At 42.6% G+C, this 18,944-nt stretch overlaps 1 protein-coding gene across 1 annotated transcript; it reads left to right on the top strand.

Moving 5' to 3' along the window:
* The first annotated feature begins 12,634 nt into the window (after positions 1 to 12,634).
* On the top strand, positions 12,635 to 18,349 carry POMC (proopiomelanocortin). Its single transcript, XM_085853511.1, has 3 exons — positions 12,635 to 12,687; positions 17,129 to 17,212; positions 17,467 to 18,349. Exons 2-3 carry the CDS (start codon positions 17,129 to 17,131, stop codon positions 17,866 to 17,868), a joined length of 486 nt encoding a protein of 161 aa, XP_085709637.1. The 5' UTR covers positions 12,635 to 12,687; the 3' UTR covers positions 17,869 to 18,349.
* The last annotated feature ends 595 nt before the right edge of the window (positions 18,350 to 18,944 follow it).

The raw sequence follows: 18,944 nt of genomic DNA, 5'->3' as shown, positions 1-18,944 counted from the left end.
TATGCGAAAGCAAATAATAAATATCTCCCAAATTATGATAGTGAAAAAGATAGTAATTATTTGATGTATTTTGATGCTAATAATTTGTATGGATGGGCAATGTCTCAATCTCTGCCTTATGGTAAATTAGAGTGGGTGGAAGAAAAGGATTATGAAAAGGCTTTGATGAATATTGTTATTTCTTCTCAAGAGGAATTGAATGACGAAGAAGAAGGTTATTATTTTGAAGTTGATTTGAGGTACCCGAGTGTTCTTCATAATAAGCATAAAGACCTTCCTTTTGCATGTGAGAAAGAAACCCCAAAGAAAGAATGGTTCAGTGATTATCATAAAAGTTTTAATATTAAAGGCAAATCAACAGAAAAGTTATTAACAACATTCTATGATAAAGAGGGATATGTTTTACATCAGAGAAGCTTAAAACAGTTTTTGAGAGAAGGATTGAGAGTAGCTAAAATTCATAGAGTTTTAAAATTTAAACAAAGTCCTTGGGTGAAAAAGTATATTCAATTCAATACAGATATGAGAGCAAATACAAAAGTAAAATTTGAAGGGGACTTTTATAAATTAATGAATAATGCTGTATTTGGAAAGACTATGGAAAATGTTAGAAACAGGCAAAGCATTAGATTCGCAACATCTTGGAAAGAAGCTTCGAGATTGATAAATAAACCAAGTTTTGAGAGAGAAGAGGTTTTTTCAGAGAACTTTTCTGCAATTCATATGAAAAAGGAAAGTATTGTAATGGATAAATCAATTTATATTGGAACAGCAGTTCTTGATTTATCAAAGATATTGATGTATGATTATTTGTATAATGACTTAAAGAAAGAGTATGGTGAAAATGTTTCATTGTTGTATATGGACACTGATAGTTTTATCCTAGATATAAAAACTGATGATGTTTATGAAGATATGAAGAAAAATATTGGAGTATATGATACAAGTAATTTCAGCAAGAAGAGTGAGTTATTTTCCAAAAAGAATGAAAAGGTTATTGGTAAGTTTAAGGATGAGTTGGGTGGAAAAGTAATGAGTGAGTTTATTGGATTGAGAGCAAAGGCATATGCTTATAAGTATGGTGAACAGATTGATAAGCGGTTAAAGGGAATAAAGAAATATGTAATAAAGAAATCAATAACTTTTAGAAATTATTATAATTGTTTGATGAATAAGAAAGAAGAATATAGGAAAATGAATACAATAAGAAGTTATAAACATAACATATATAGTGAAGAAGTAAATAAAAAGGCATTAGGAGCCTTTGATGATAAGAGATTTATTTTAGATAATGGAATAGATTGTGTTCCATATGGATATTGTATGATAGAGTGAATAGAATAGATTGTGTTTTAACGATGGGAAGATGGGTTAGGGTTTTTTAAGGGCTACAACAACGTTTTTTCACAATATATAAATGGTTAAACCAAGTATTAATCAAACTAAAGAGTGGAGAAAATCTCAGTCTTGGTATATAAATGGAAAACATAATGAATGTGAAAAATATCAAATAAGTCTTATTGAAAAAATAACTAAAACAAAGGTAAATAAAACAAATAAGCGAATTAATTTAAAAACTAGTAAGTTAGAGGATGTAAAGAAAAAAATGAATATCCTTGAATGGACTGAAAACTTTGATGGTTATCAATTGAACAATGAAAAAACAATTTACTATAATCTCAAAATGATATGTGGCTCAGGAGGTGGCCAGATGAGAGCATGAAGAGAAGTTTATCATTTCGTAATGGCACAAAAGGGGTATCTTAAAAAATATAAAGATTCAAATGTTTTGTTTGTCAATATTTTAGATGGGGATTATTGTGCAAAGAAAATGAAACTATTGAAGGAATTTGAGAATAAACAAATCTTTATAGGTTCAATGAGTGAGCTGTTCAACCCCCAGGTGTTCAATTCAATGAGGTTCAACCTCCAAGTTAAAAGGGGAGACAAATAAATATACCTTGGGATAAAAAGGGGGTTTATTTTTAGGGAAAAAAAAGGGAATCGCTGAAAATCCCCCATTCATTTACATGGGGAAAAGTGAGCCAGAACCAGTATTCTTACCCTACTCCTATGATTAACGTGTTGTTGGCACATTACGCGATCGTTGCCACACGTCGACAGACGTTACTTTTAAGTTACTCATAGGCTGAAAGACGTCGGTATAATGGATCGTCCTTGCGTCAGCGTCCACGGCCACGGCCAGGACACTTATTTGCAGCATTCTTCAAACTTTTCTTCGGCATGACGAGGATGTTCACACTTCGATGTCGAGCTTGGCTATGATTCCAATTGTCCATCGGCAGCGTCTATTTAAAATAGTCCAGTTTGAGCGTTTTAACACGTTCAGAAGAAACGCTTCAAATTTCCAAACCCCAGCGTCAAAAACAAAAAACAAAAAACAAAAAACAAAGGCGAGTGACAGCAATTTAAATCGTTCATTGTAAACAATGAAAATAGCTGAGTGGTACCATTTCAAAGTCGTTGAGTGTAAAAAAAAATCCAATTGTTGAGCGCAAGCGTCTACTTTCAATAGTGGAGATGCAGCCATTTAAATCGTTGAGTGGCAGCCTATGAACCTACCCGTGGACACGCGGACGCAAGGACGATCCATCATAACCCACACCCTCCCCCTCACACTCACCTACTACTGCCAACATGAACAAACTTCTACTAATACTCATACTAACACTGATACTGATACTGATACTGTTACTGCTGACATGGACATCAACTCAAAAAGGAACTCGAAAACACTGTTGGGTTCCCCTTTTATGAACACCATTTTTATATACCAATTCCCAAAACCGCTGGGAACACGTCTTTATATGGCAGTTGTAAGCGAGAAACACATTCATTGTTTTTTTTTTTGTCGACCGGAAGACGTCATTGGAATACGTCTACATACGTCGATGTGTGTTGGGACTACGTAAAGAATTGGTTCAAAGCACGTCAAACATAAGTTAGAAATAAGTTTCGCGTAAAAAAGACATTACCGCGACGTGTTTCGACTTATGAGTAGTTTATAAGTAGCCTTTGTGGACGTGTGTAAGCGTCCACATATCGTGTGTAAAACTTATCCCCATCGCATGCGGAACGTGTGTCATACGCCGAGTACGTAGTAAAATTTTGAACATGTTCAAAATTTTATGACGTACTCTACTTACTACGACTTATGATAGCGTATTTAGCGTTGTACTCACGTATACCAAACTTACCCATACCGTATTCGACGTGCCCCAACGTTTTAGACACACTTTTTGTTACGTCGGCATACGCTGGCAAGATCGCCAAGGTGTGACCGCGATTTTGACCCTTCCATTTCTACGGCGGTTATGATTCGAATCGTTGTGCGTCAGCCTTTTAATAGGCTACGTCACGACATCGTCGGCGATGCGTGCAACGCGCTATGCCTGAGTTAGACTATCGTTGGGCATCGGTTGTGTAGGCCGACAACAGGTTCAGCATTCGTTGGTATAAGTTATCTATAACACAACGAAACGTTCTGTGTAGTTACCAATGCGTTACACATAAGACCAAGTCGCTATGAATACGTCCGAATCTTTAAAAAAAAAACATCAAAAGTTCAACGTAAGCCAGCGTTTTACATACATTTTAACACGTTGCCATCGCTGGCTAAAACGTCAAGGTGTGACCGGGCCTTAAGTTAGACTATCGTTGGGCATCGGTTGTGTAGGCCGACAACAGGTTCAGCATTCGTTGGTATAAGTTATCTATAACACAACGAAACATTCTGTGTCCGTTACCAATGCGTTATACAAAAGACCAAGTCGCTATGAATACGTCCGAATCTTTAAAAAAAAACATCAAAAGTTCAACGTAAGCCAGCGTTTTACATACATTTTAATACGTTGCCATCGCTGGCTAAAACGTCAAGGTGTGACCGGGCCTTTATGGAGGTTCTATCAGGTGTTCCTTTATCCTCGTGCCTGTTTCTAAAGCATTTGGTTATCGGATTTGATTTACAAAGGTTAAATGTTTCTCTTTGTGAGTTTCAAAACAATATACATTTGATAACACCCGATTTCCAAGCCATTTGCCGTATTAACATGTTTTCTTCATAATGAGCCAAATATTTTTCCACCCGTCACACACAGCTGTTTATATAGATTAATGTACGTGACTGTCTCCCTGAAACGTTTATATAAATGTAACTTTGTCTTTTGGTGAAAGGTACTCATGGGTTCTGGGTTGTGTACAGTACGTACTGTAGTTGGTAATCACACACTCCAACCTACTGATTCCCAAAAAATGCCGATTATAATCGGCCAAGTGTGTGTGTGTTCACAAACTACAACATATTGTCTCTGATAACTCCCCGACCCTTCCCTCACTCTTCCTCTCCCTTCCTCCCTCTCCCTCCCTCCTTGCTCCCCCATCCCTCCTCCCTCCTCCCTCTGTATCCCCCCCCACTTCCCCCTCCCCCTCAGTGTTCCTAACAACAAAGTGATGGGTGGTATTTGCTGGTAGATAATAAAAAGCAGTTGCCTACACAGATTTTAACCACTGCTCGGAATACATGGGATGGACCATGGACCAAACAATATACATTGGTGTTATTCATGACACCTTGTGTCTGTCTTCAAGATGACTCGAGCCGAATATAAACAACAAGTCTGGAGATGGCGATGGTTCACGAGCAATGTACACGGTTCGCCTTTTTTATTTTTTGACCTTCGAGGGGACGCCACGGGAAAACTGGCGGGAATCGGGAAAAACGTAAATGATGAAAGTTGAAGTACTCGAAGAGCACTACTTGCATACCAACTTTCATTCGAAACAGTTGAAAACCCTAGGAGCTCGATGCCCAAATTATTGATTTTTTTGACATTTTCTAAGTTCGTGACCTTGTGACCTTGGGAGAAAATGAAAAATCGAGCTCCATGGGGCTATGCAGGTGCCATTGGGCTAACCAAATACCGAAACCACTGCCAGATTTGACAAATCCCCAAGGAGAAGATGTAACTTGAAATTGGCTACCCCCTAAAAACACGTTTTTTGGGCGTGGCTCCGCCCATAATGGGCGCAGCACGCCCATTCTCAGGAAAACACAACTAGATCATGATACAAACCTCCCACCCAAATTTTATCAGGATCGGATCAAAACCCACGGAGCTATGCTCGGGACAGACAGACAGACACACACCCATAACAAATATAGTGGTCACTTACTGACTCATGAACCAACCAGTCTGGAGACGGCGATGGTTCATGAGCAATGTACATGGTTCGCCTTTTTTTTTACCTTCGAGGGAACGCCACGGGCAAACTGGTGGGAATCGGGAAAAACATAAATGATGACAAGTCTGAAGACGACAATGGTTCACCAGCGGTATTTGATGATGTAGATTGTTTCAGAAGTCAAGGATGAGACAATCGACAATGTGATAATTTTTAACCAAGTTATAAAAAATGATCAACATGACGTGGTACGGGTGACGGGTTATTAGCTGCAAAATGTTGAAAACCCGATTTCGTTCAACAACTTTCAAAATTTGACCTTTGCATAACCTTTAAAGGTCACAAAGCAATGTTGTGGACATTAAAATAAGGAAACAGGATACGTGCTATAGCTTATTGGAGTTAGTTCGTCGAAGAAGGTCGCAAACCCAGTTTGATTCCCACAACTTTGAAAATTTGACCTTTGTAAACTTTAAAGAATTATGTCAAGGATTATGACCTTTGGTGCAAAACTTCCTCTGGAACATTCCAGGAACAATATAACGTCATACAGGCTATATGGCATTTCGCACTCCTCGGATTATCCATACTTTGATGAAATCGGCGTAAAAACAAACGAAGGGGGCGCCACGGGCAAGGTGTTCGAGATAGAGCAAAATGGTTTTCAGACTTTAGGCGGGCAATGACCTCAAGATTATACATAAAAAATATTGTCATCCCAGCTCTCAAAGTTTGGGCGGTCGTATGATTTTTATATCAAAATTCGCAATTTTCTAAGTTTGTGACCTTGTGATGAAAATGAAAAATCGAGCTCCGTGGGGCTATGCAGGTGCCATTGGGCTAACCAAAGACCGAAACCCCTGCCAGATTCGACAAACCCCCTCAGAGAAGATGCAACTTGAAATCAGCTACCCCCTAAAAACACATGTTTTTTGTGTTTTTAGGGGGTAGGTAAAAAACCCATAATGGGCGCACCACATCCATTTTCAGGAAAACACAACTAGATCATGATATAAACCTCCCACCCAAATTTTATCAGGATCGGATCAAAAACCACGGAGCTATGCTCAGGACAGACAGACAGACAGACAAGCCGGTAGGCGGACATGGGTAGTCAACTACCCAATAGAGCCTGATGCGATGGGCCCGTTCGATGGGGAATGACCTGAGGATTAAGCACAAGAAAATTCATGATTCTAGCTTCAAGGGTTAATGCTGCAGATTACTTTTTCGTTAAAATACCCCCACATTTAGAGGTTTTTCGGCCATTGCTAGGCAACGGAGGGGTCCAGGGCAAAGGTTCTTTCTCACACATAACTCGGACATGCCATGAACCTACCATACCAGTTTCATATATATCTGACTCAGTCTCTGAGATATAACGAACTTCTTTTTTTTATTGTTTTCGACCAGGGTTAATTTAAAGTCTATCTTCTCCGACAGTTTTCATAGGATCTGGCTGGAAATTTTTGACAATATGGCTGAATGTACTGCCCACAGTCACTCGTGGCCCGATTTATGATTTTCGAAAAAATTAATTTGAGATTTTTCAAAAATTTCAGTCCTGTTGCTGGGCAACGATGGTGTCCATAGCAACGGTTCTCATTTGCACACAACTAGGTCATGGTATGAACCAACCAACCAAGTTTCATCGAAATCGCCATTGTATTAACGGAGCACTGGACCGAACATGCATACATACATACACACAGACAAGCCGGTAGGCAGACATGGGTAGTCGACGACCCAATAGAACCTGACGCGATGGGCCCGTTCGATGGGGAATGACCTGAGGATTAAGCACAAGAAAATTCATGTTTCTCGCTTCGAGGGTTAATGCTGCAGATTGTTTTTTCGTTAAAATACCCCCACATTTAGAGGTTTTTCGGCCGTTGCTAGGCAACGGAGGGGTCCATAGCAACGGTTCATTCTCACACACAACTTGGACATACCCTGAACCTACCATACCAGTTTCATGTATATCTGACTCATAGTTTCTGAGATATAACGAAGTTCGTGTTTTTTTTATTGTTTTTGACCACGGTTCATTCAAAGTCTATCTTCTCCGACAGTTTTCATAGGATCTGGCTGGAAATTTTGGACAATATGGCTGAATGTACTGCCCACAGTCGCTCATGGCCCGATTTTTGATTTTCGAAAAAATTAATCTTTGAGATTTTTTTGAAAATTTCAAAGGTCCGTTGCTCGCAACGGTGGTGTCCAGAGCAATGGTTCTCATTTGCACACAACTAGGTCATGGTATGAACCTACCAACCAAGTTTCATCGAAATCGCCATTGTATTAACGGAGCACTGGATAATAAGGGTAGAAAAAAAAATCTCCAATTTTTTTTTTTTTCGACTACATCGACTATCCAACAGACACACACCCATAACGAATATAGTGGTCACTTACTGACTCGTGAACCCCAAAAAAAAGTGTTCCGTTCAAACTTGAATTGCTATTGGAAAGAGCCTTCAGATAACAAGGAGATTAAAGGAGATGGTGCGCCTGTCGACTCCATCCAGACATCTTTTAAAGTTGGAGTAATCTTCACTCGAGTCGAAAATCGGACAAGGTAGCATAGTGTGATTCGAGCAACTTCTCTGAGCCTGGTTGATTGGTGGTTCGATTCCGACTCCGTCCGAGTGATACGAACGACATTCTAAAATGGCATACGACGCTGCTTCCTTGACTTGACACTCAGCATTTGGAGGATAGAGCACGGAAAACCGCTGTGGGGATCATGTTGAGGCACTCCACCCAGCAATTGGGCCCCACGACCTCTTTGCGTACCCCGAGAACAGATGGGATCACGTCCGTGGAACCGGCTCAGGGCTTCAGGAGCTCCTCGCAGATCCTGGGACCAGATGCCATCACGTCCACGGTGCTGTGCTTAAAACCACGGTTTTATGCCTGAATTCTGAAAATAAACTGTGTGACGTCAATGAGGATTAATTTTACTTCTTGTGAAATATGTCAGATGTAAAAAAAAAAAAAAACACAAAAAGTTATATATTTTTAAAGATATTAGTGATACTCCTATTAAAGGTTTCTACCTTGGGGTTTTTGGTGGGGTGTATTTTAGTTTTATGTATTGTGCAGGAACAAAAGATCAGGGAATGGCCTAAAGCAGATATATTATTGTAAATTTGTAACCATTGTTTTAGGTATGAGTGTGCATGTGTGCCCGGGTTGGTGCGATTGAAGGGTTTCCCTCTCCCCACCCCCTCTGTGGTTTATTGCCTTGGGGTATTGGGGCCCTTCAAGCAGAACCACCCCCGTACTCTACCCCGTCATCCCCTCCCACCTTCGCTGTTCTCCAACTTCTCCAACTGATCATCTCTAACTTTTGGGAAAGCGTTGAGTTTTTCTGTGTATGAGTGTCCTTTCTGTAATGCAGTTAATAAATCCATGAATAGGTTTCATTCACTTGTTACCTGTGCAGGTGAGTAGTGGGGAAACTGATCGATAAAATAAAAGTCGGAGAGAAAGCCATGCAGAAAAGTTGGGGAAGACGACAGAGAAAGAGATCAATATAGACAAAGAATGGAATCAAAGAGAAGAAAATAAGAAATGCAAGGGTCGTACAAGAACAGGGTCATGCCACCCTTCCCTCTGGGTGCGTTGAAATGCATCATGACGTCATGTATATAATAATAAAATAATTTGTGCTTCAATCGTTCAATGTAAATAATTGTGAGGAAAGAATGTGGGAAATATATCTTACAAGTTGCGGATCGAATTTTATTAAATAAATGTAACCTTCGTTCAGGAACGGTGTGGGTCTCAACTCTGATTTTGGAAGGTGATATTAATTAACACCTGGTGAGTGGGAGATTTGTTACTTCTACCAGTAAAGGTGGACGGAGATTGTTTTCACCCGTTTGTTACTTGCCAAATCTAAAAAAAACATCTTAAGATTCGTAAGTATATTGGTTGATCTGGTCTGCTTGTCTGTCTGTCTATCAATCCACCTGCAGGTCACATTTGTACTCTGATCTTCATGAAACGCAACCATCTGGTGGAGGTTGTCACAAGCTTGAAGCCTATTGTTTTTGAGGTCAATAGGTCACGGTAACATAAATCTTCAAATATTGGAATCTTCCGCGATGAAGCTGAGTCTATGGGCCTATCACTTCGCCATCGCAGACAAGTCGGTGGTCTGTCTTCTACTGCCTCCCTTCTCGTCTTGCACCCTCTGCTCTTTCTGTGCTAAGCCCCCCCCCCCCAAGCTTTCTGCAGGGCTCACACCGATGGTCGACCATCAACCCATTTCTGGTGAAACGACCTAAATCCAGGATCACTGCTCACCTCCACTCATTTGTTCCTCCTTTTTCTTACCTGTGGAACCAACTTTCCCAACCTTTTCAACCTCGTTCTTCCCTCCAGGTCTTCAAGACAGCTGTTCACCACCATCGCAGATCAACTCCAATACAAAAACATTAATCTGTCTACCCTTGTTAACTCCACACCTCACACAACCCCAATCCCTCCTGCTTCCAAATTTCCAGTTGTCGTCACCCCCCCCCCCCCCCGAGAGTTTCCTTCTGGATCCATCGTATCCAGGCCCAGATTAACAATGGTGTCTGAGGAGTACAGGCCATGAGCCTTACAACTTGGGGAGGCCTTCAAACTTTACTTTTATTCATCATTTATCAGCGAACTGCCATGCTGGAAGTACTTTATAGCAACTTTAAGTCTGCGATATTTCCCAGAAATACCTTTCTGTTTCGGAATTATATGATAATAATTCGGCACATCTGCCAAGAACTACAGGCCGTCAACGCTACCTGCACATATGCCAAGAACTCCAGAGCTGCAATGCTACCTGCATATATGCCAATAACTACAGAGCTACAACACTATCTGTATATGTGCCAAGAACTACAGACCAGCAACGCTACATGCATATATGCCAAGAACTGCAGAGCGACAACACTACCTGCATATCTGCCAATAACTACAGAGCTACAACACTACCTGGATATCTGCCAAGAACTACAGACCAGCAACGCTACCTGCATATCTGGAAAAAAAAAACTACAGAGCTGCAACACTACCTGCACATCTGCCAAGAACTACAGAGCTGCAATGCAACCTGCATATATGCCAAGAACTACACAGCCACAACGCTACCTACACAGCTGCCAGGAACTACACAGCTACAATGCTACCTGCATATCTGCCAAGAACTAGAGCTGCAATGCTACCTGCATATATGGCAAGAACTACAGAGTTACAACACTACCTGAATATCTGCCAAGAACTACAGAGCTGCAATGCTACCTGCATATCTGCCAAGAACTACACAGCTACAACGCTACCGACACAGCTGCCAAGATCTACACAGCTACAACGCTACCTGCATATCTGCCAAGAACTACACAGCTACAACGCGACCGACACAGCTGCCAAGAACTACACAGCTACAACGCTACCTGCATATCTGCCAAGAACTACACAGCTACAACGCGACCGACACAGCTGCCAAGAACTACACAGCTACAACACTACCTGCATATCTGCCAAGAACTGCATAGCTATAACGCGACCGACACAGCTGCCAAGAACTACACAGCTACAATGCTACCTGCATATCTGCCAAGAACTACACAGCTACAACGCTACCGACACAGCTGCCAAGAACTACACAGCAACAACGCTACCTGCATATCTGCCAAGAACTACACAGCTACAACGCGACCGACACAGCTGCCAAGAACTACACAGCTACAACACTACCTGCATATCTGCCAAGAACTGCATAGCTATAACGCTACCTGCATGCCCACAGGTAGTGTTACCTCTCTGTACAAGGATCTGGGGGGGGGGAGCATGCACACCTGACAATCAATAAATTTGGTTTTTATTTGACATTAGGATTTGTTTTTTTGGTCATTACCACGACGGAGGGAGCCCTTTACATGTTGAGTACCTTAATCTTAAAGCTGTCTTAATCTAGCCCTGATCTTGTCCAAACAATGCACCCTCTTCTGCCCCCCCCCCAAGTCATCCCCACAAATCGCACTTATACAACAACACAATGACGTAAGTGGGACTTCCGTTTTCCCTACAATGTGCAGGGAGGACGAAGGACTCGATGGTGTCCGCTTTCCAGACCAGGAGGGAGACGAGGGCCAGTAACGAGCAGGGCCAGCGATGGGTAGGCCTTCAACTTGGCAGCGTGGTCCCATTTGGTCCTTTTTCCCCCAGGCCCTCCATAAACACAGGGTGACCCCAACTTGGGTCAATTCCCCACGAGGCTTCTTTCGAGACCAGGAGGGAGACGAGGGCCAGTAAAGAGCAGGGCCAGCGATGGGTCGGCCTTCCACTTGGCCGCGTGGTCCCATTTTGTCCTTTTTCCTCCAGGCCCTCCATAAACACAGGGTGACCCAAACTTGGGTCAATTCCCCACGAGGCTTCTCCTCCAAGCGAGGTCTCTGTTGTCCTTTCCACACAAGCCTCTTTGTTCTCTCCTGGTGGACTCTCGAGCCCTCATGTTTAGACATTTATACCCCTTAGACCTTTCAGACCCCTTTCTACATTTATGACCCTTTGAAGACCCTTTATTCCTTTTAGACCATTAAGACCCTTTAGACCCATGAAGACCTTTATCCACTTTTGATTTATTTAGACTCCTTCAATGCTTTCGATCCCTTCGACCCTTGATACCTGTAAATACTGTTGGAACATATCCTTTTAGATCCCTTAGATCTTGTAGATCATTTTCGACCCTTTGGACCTTTGAAGACCCTTTAGACCTTTTAGGTCCAGATCCACACACGACAGTTTATGTGATCGAGTGAAACACCGCATACAGCGCACCAGGATATCTCAAATCGTTACGGATGGATTGGGACGAAACTTGGTGGATAGGTTGTGTTTGTCAGTGACAAGGTCGAACTGATTCGATTTTGGTGAAGATCTTTATACGAGAATTTTATTTATTAAGTTTTTTTTTTTTTTTTTACAGTGAATCTTTACCATTGAGAGATGGGGCCAAAAAAACGAGATGTCGCACATCATGTTAAAAAATGAATGGATGATGATTGCGACAAAACGAGGTGGACGGGTTAGGTGTGTTACAGGGACCGGTCGATTCGATTCTGGTTAAGGTCTGGATCCAGATCCGGTCCATCAGTGGGATACAAAATGTGAACTGTTCAGCCTCTGGGAGGTATGAGCTCGACCAAGTGCCGTTCGAGTTGATTTGTGTATCGATGAGGTTCGGTCTCTTCGAGCGAGCAAAGGCGCACCTGTTACACCTATGCCGTGGGAATCCGAGACTTCACGCGAGTGTCCATGCGTTTAGAGAGTGGAGGGAGGGCTTGGGAATGGGAGGGGTATGGAAGGCGAGGATTGTGTGTGGATTGGAGGAGGTGAAGATGGAATCATCTTCCTTGAGGCTGAGACTCACATTATAAAGCATGCAAATCTGCGGGTAAAAGTGAGGAGGGCACACACATCGAGTACAAGAGCGAGGTGAGTGCGACGGAATTGTTAGAAAAAAATAACATTAAATATATATATATATATATATATATATATATATATTTACCAATTTGATTTTTTGAGATGGCAAATACACTTACAAGTGGAAACACTAAGACTCGAATTATTACTATTATTGATTATTTGTATTCATATATATATATTCTATAGGCATGTGACTGTGATTTATCTACTGGAGTATCTATACACCACTGTACACCTCTACTCCATATTTAAAATCCAACCTGATTTATATGGAAGCTTCAAAGTTACTTTCTGGCACAATTTTCATTTCAAAAGGTAAAACGAGCTTGAACAGGTGTCTTCCGCGTCTCCCCGATGCGAAGTCTTGTCATTCATTCCCGGGTGAGACAAATGACTGTTCAGCCATCAATTCACGTCCTGTCTGTCTGTGGAAGAAGTGGAGGACACCATGAGGGTGAAAGTGTTCAGTTAAAGTTTTAAAAAGTTTAAATTGTTGACAGAAGTAAAAAGGAAATGGCAGTTTCATCCGTTATAGTCTTGGCTCATTTGCCAGGTCAGCTGGAAAGACTTGAAGATCAAAGATCATGCACTTTATTTATTTATTCCTCCGCTGACGAAGTTACAGGTGGCATTGCTTTCGGGTTGTCCGTCCGTCCGTCCGTACAGCCAGATGTCCGTCCTTCCATCCGTGATAATTTCCTGTTTTCTCCGCAACCATTTATCCGATTGACACGAAATTTTCACCATAGGTGCGACGACTCATGTGGAATATTTTAATGATAGCTACGACGTCAGAGATCACTTGGTGTGACAGCTGTTGGAAAAGGAAAAAAACCCATTAAATTTGGCAAATGTGAAGTCCTCCCCATGGGAAACGAGTGTAATTTTTTGGATGATGTCATACAGTAGGTGGCTTTGTTATGACGTCATGATTGCATACATCGAACGTTTTATCTGATCAGTCTGAAAATTTTTGAGAGTCATCTCAAGGCAGACTTTTTTTTTTCCCCACATAAAAACCTTCAAAAATCTTCTCCGAAATGATGGAACAAATTGAGGCGAAACTTTACAGGGATGATCGCCTGTCCATGAGGAACAAAAGGTTCTCGACCTATGGCATCATAGGTCACATGGTTTGGAAGCTATGATTTTTTTTTGAAGAATAAACCTTTAAAAATCTTCTTCTTCAGAACAGCTTGACAGATCGAAGGGAAACTTCACCCGCATGTTCCCCAAGCCTTGGGGGATATCAGGGTGTTCCTGAATGATTAATAGGTCACCTGGGTCTAGCAGCCATATTGGATTGAACGAAAATCTTTTACAAATTATTTCTCTTGAACCACTTCATCAATCAAAACGTCACAGTTATGATCTCGTAGTCACTGAGAATATACGTTTTAAACTCCAACCTGATCGGCCGCACAGTCTGGCAGCCAGAATTATTTACTATTTCGATTCTGGGTTGAGGGATTTAAATCAAACTTGGTACAAATATGTATAATGATGTAATAATGTGGATGAAGGCATATCTGGTGACGTAGCGACGTCGAAGAGTGCCTGTTTAGTTTCACTGTGCTTTGAGTCGATGATCCATTGTTCCATGCTCGGGTCACGAAGCCGGGGAAGCTGCATGGCGGGGTATTTATACTAATCTTTCCAAGGCATTGGCACAGTATACCCAAACTGTTTGATAGCATGGTGCAGAGGTAACACGAGTTCCCTGAGAAGCAACTTCAATGTGCAAGGTCATTCGGTCCAAGAAGCCTGTGCAATGGTTGCCAACCTATTGTTGCTTGTCAATACTATCCCTTTTTAAATGCTAAATGTCAAGTAAGGAAGCAGCACGTACCATTTTTAACGTCTTTGGTATGACTCGAGCAGGGCTCGAACCGTCAACCTCCCAGACTCAGAGCTGATGCTCAAAGCATTACATCACTGAGTCTGGCTAATTAATATAATTACCTTTCACCTCTCCAGTCTGAGTTTGAGTCTCGACCTGACTATATATTCCAACTGCTTCTTCGTAGGCAGGGTAGGCAAAATCAGATTTGGCTCAAGATTCTACAGAGTCATCTTTACACCATTCCTTAACGGACATTTGGGACTGGCACATGGATGTCGTGATGGTGTTAAGGTCTTCTAACCATAAAACGACTGCACCTTAACTCCTTTATTCATCAATTCTTCCGTCTATGGAACCATACCTTTCCAGGGACTGTTCTGTCTCACTCTTTCCTCTGGGGCTTCAAGCAGGCAGTGCACCACCATCTATAGTCATCCCTAATTATGATCCATATCCCCATTAACTTCATCGAACTCAACCATTTGAAGGCCAGTTTTAGTGTTTCATCCGTTCCTCCCTCTCCTATTGTCCTGTTCGTTCATTCCCTTGATGTCTGTCTCACCATCAGTTCCACCTTGCCTCACTCCTGGAAATAAATAAATAAAAATTCAGAGTGGATAGTTTCATTCTGCTTGAAAACTTTTTCGCTCTTCCATGAGCCTCGCTCCTGTGAAGCAAACAAATAAAGAATTAAAACCACAATTGATCTCCATTTGCATTCATTTGAAACAAACACAACTTGATTCAGGAAGCAGAAAGTTAATTTTCCTTCCCTGAGGGCAAAGACGCGCTCCCTGAGGGCAAAGCCGTGCTCCCTGAGGGCAAAGACGCGCTCCCTGAGGGCAAAGTCGCGCTCCCTGAGGGCAAAGTCGCGCTCCCCGAGGGCAAAGTCGCGCTCCCCGAGGGCAAAGTCGCGCTCCCCGAGGGCAAAGTCGCGCTCCCCGAGGGCAAAGTCGCGCTCCCCGAGGGCAAAGTCGCGCTCCCTGAGGGCAAAGTCGCGCTCCCCGAGGGCAAAGTCGCGCTCCCCGAGGGCAAAGTCGCGCTCCCCGAGGGCAAAGTCGCGCTCCCCGAGGGCAAAGTCGCGATCCCCGAGGGCAAAGTCGCGCTCCCCGAGGGCAAAGTCGCGCTCCCCGAGGGCAAAGTCGCGCTCCCCGAGCAAATACCCTCCTTTGGAGGGTATTACAAAGTGTTGGTCCTGTGTCGTCACAGCTTGTAATTCTTCATCAGACATTGAACAATATGAGGATTGAGGACGTGACGTCATACATGATGTTGTGGTCCATTTTAAATATGTCGTGTACATGATTCGTTTTTCTCGATCACATTTCCTGAAACAACATCTTCTGTTACCAAAACAGTTAACCCTTTCATTCATTTTCTTCTTCTTACCATTTCTACCTGTTTACTCTTCTTATTTTATTGGAAATTGTGTCACGTGACAATGCATGTTACCTATATCTGTACCTGTATTTTTTTTTAGTAGACTTGGCCACAGATGACCGAGACATCACTGAAAACTTGTACATAACATCATAGCTTACTGTAATTACAACACAAAACAAACTTTTTGAACAAGAAAGGGATTGGACAGGTATTCAACACTATCAGGTCACACATTCTCATCAACATCACAGAGAATGGTTTCTCTGGCCATACATGTTGGAAAAAGTGCTTTTTATGGTGGAGCCACCAGTGACTTGCTTCTGTCGTGATGTCTTGACATGTCTCCTCCATGGCCTGGAAAAATATTGGCTGCTCATTGGGATTATGGTCAGACACTTTCCAGTGCCAGGTGGAAAAACCTCCTCTATGGGGTTCAGGAAGGGAGAGTAGGGTGGGAGGAACAAGACTGAGATGCGGGCATGAACATTAAACCACCCTCGGACAAGCACAGAGTGGTGGAAGCTGAGATTGTCCCACGCAAGCACAGAGTGGTGGAAGTTGAGATTGTCCCACACAAGGACAGATTGTTGGAAACTGACATTGTCGCACACAAGGACAGGCCCTGGGTATTGGAATCGATGAATCTCGCCGATCACCTACCCACCGATGACCGATCGGAGTGGGTATGGACGCAAATTCATGGCACCCTGTCCAACTCCAAATGGCTGTTAACTGTTAAGAGAAGATGCAAACAAACCTCAGGAGGAGCTTCATCGAGAAGCATGCCATTAATCTGTGGATGCCATGTGAACAGTCAAGGTTCCGTAGTACAGTATATGTCCAATGATAGGCCCAGAGCCCTGGATATAATGGCTAAATTCCAGGTACGGCCTCGGCCCACTTCGGGTTCATGACGAAGGACTCCAACGATGAGATATTCTATTTCAAAGAGAAATGAACTTTCAGATAACTTCACCTTGTAGAGGTAGCATATCCGCTATTGAGCTGTATCATGTCGGTTTGATTCTCGGCCTGACTATAAACTGCCATCTTGGCATTTCACATTGAAGCAGTTGAATCATTGAATATACTGCCCTTTAACTAAGTTGGCTGTCCTATCTGCTTCAATTCGCTTGAGGGTGTTAAATATCCCTTTCAAAAGAGTGTGTCATTGAACGTGCATGTTAACTTCACCTCGCATTGCTGTGCCTTGTGGGCCAGATGAAGCCTTCTCCAACTTTGATTGTACTCTGCCTCCTGGTGGTGCTTCTTCGACGCACCAGCGATGCAACTTCCACGATGCCGGTGAGCAACTTGATCTCTCCTCGGTATCGTCCTCTTATAAAAAGTAATTATTCAAATTTATCCTCACCCCAGTGCCTACGTACTGTATTGATGGGCTTTACACTTCCCTTAGAATGCCACCTTTACAGTTAAGTTGAAGTGATGATGTGCTTTAATGCGAGTTGAACATCTTTCAACCTTTGGTGAAATTTTTCTGAAAAGTTGCATTCCCGTGATGTCCTTACACTCATTTCCCTGATCTACATCTTTTCCAGCCTTGCTTCCTGCGCAGTCCCTGCTCCTGCCACGTGTGCAGCCCCGAACATCGATCTCGCTACACGATGGCCAACTTTCGTTGGAGGTGGCCTTCGGTTCAGCGGGGAAAAGGAAAACTCCTGGCTGATGACAAGCGACTGGACTTTTCCTCGCTCATGGCTGAACAGGACAAGGAACTTGGCGAGGCTCTCAAGGCTTGGCATCGCTCGCCACGCTCCGCCATAGATCGTCAAGACAACTCTGTGCGCTCATACACGATGTCCCATTTCCGATGGGGGAAGCCCTCCGGGAAGAAGAGGAGGCCCATCAAAATATGGTTCCGTGGAAACAACGACAGTTCTACAACATCGAAGAAGCGGCGCGAAGTTCATTCGGGTTGGTTCAACCTGAAGAATATTTGATGGAAGATCTTAGTTGATTTCAATGAAGGGTTTAAAAAATCTTTTTGTTTGGAAGAAGCAAAAACCACAACAGTTTCATCGACAACGGTTGGGCACAAAGAAGTGTTTTGTGAAACGGTTTTACATCATGTGTGGATAGTTGTAGACACACGTTTGAATGAATTGATGTCGGAACCGGAATCTCTGTTGGGTTCGGGCCTATAAGTTATGGAGACTGTCCTTGATACCACCTTGAGGTGTTGGAAAGTGTGTGTGTGTGTGTGTGTGTGTGTGTGTGTGTGTGTGTGTGTGTGTGTGTGTGTGTGTGTGTGTGTGTGTGTGTGTGTGTGTGTGTGTGTGTGTGTGTGTGTGTGTGTGTGTGTGTGTGTGTGTGTGTCCAACAGAAGAAATACATTCCTTTATTTATCTCTCCACCTCGTACAGTGATGTGTTCTTTACGTCATTATTAGCCAAAATGAATAAATTGAGAACATACTAATTATTCTGCCTCCTCATACTGTATCATTTTGCTGCACAATTCAAGCATTGGAGCAATGATATTGATAGAGTAATTTTTTTAAACAACATGATCACTTAATTTCCTTACCTGACCCAAAGAGTATCACAGTTAGTACTTTACAATGTAAAAATTACCGCATTTCATGTGAAACTCCATAAAACTCAGCTAAAGAATATTGACTCGGAGAAGTCCGTCATGATAAAAATACCACGATAAAACAAAACAAAACTGGAAAAAAGTGGAGCACATCCCTCCACCATGCTGACAACCCTCCACCAGGACGACAACCCTCCACCAGGACGACAACCCTCCACCAGGACGACAACCCTCCACCAGGCTGACAACCCTCCACCAGGCTGATATCCCTCCACCAGGACGACAACCCTCCACCAGGCTGAACAGTTTACATCTTGTATCCCACTGGTAGGTCAGATCTGGATCCAGACCTGAAGTGAAATTGAACTGGCTTGTTGTTGTTACCTCCCCAACTCATCCACATAGTTTCATCATAACTCGTCCATAACTTGTTGAAATATTGGGCTATACATAGATTTTGAGCCAATCTCTCAATGATGAA

This window comes from Eptatretus burgeri, chromosome 14 (assembly GCF_056783735.1).
Source record: "Eptatretus burgeri isolate ZD-2024b chromosome 14, Ebu_testis_v1, whole genome shotgun sequence".
Classification (NCBI taxonomy): Eukaryota; Metazoa; Chordata; class Myxini; order Myxiniformes; family Myxinidae; genus Eptatretus; species Eptatretus burgeri.
This window is presented reverse-complemented; position numbering and strand designations above follow the sequence as displayed.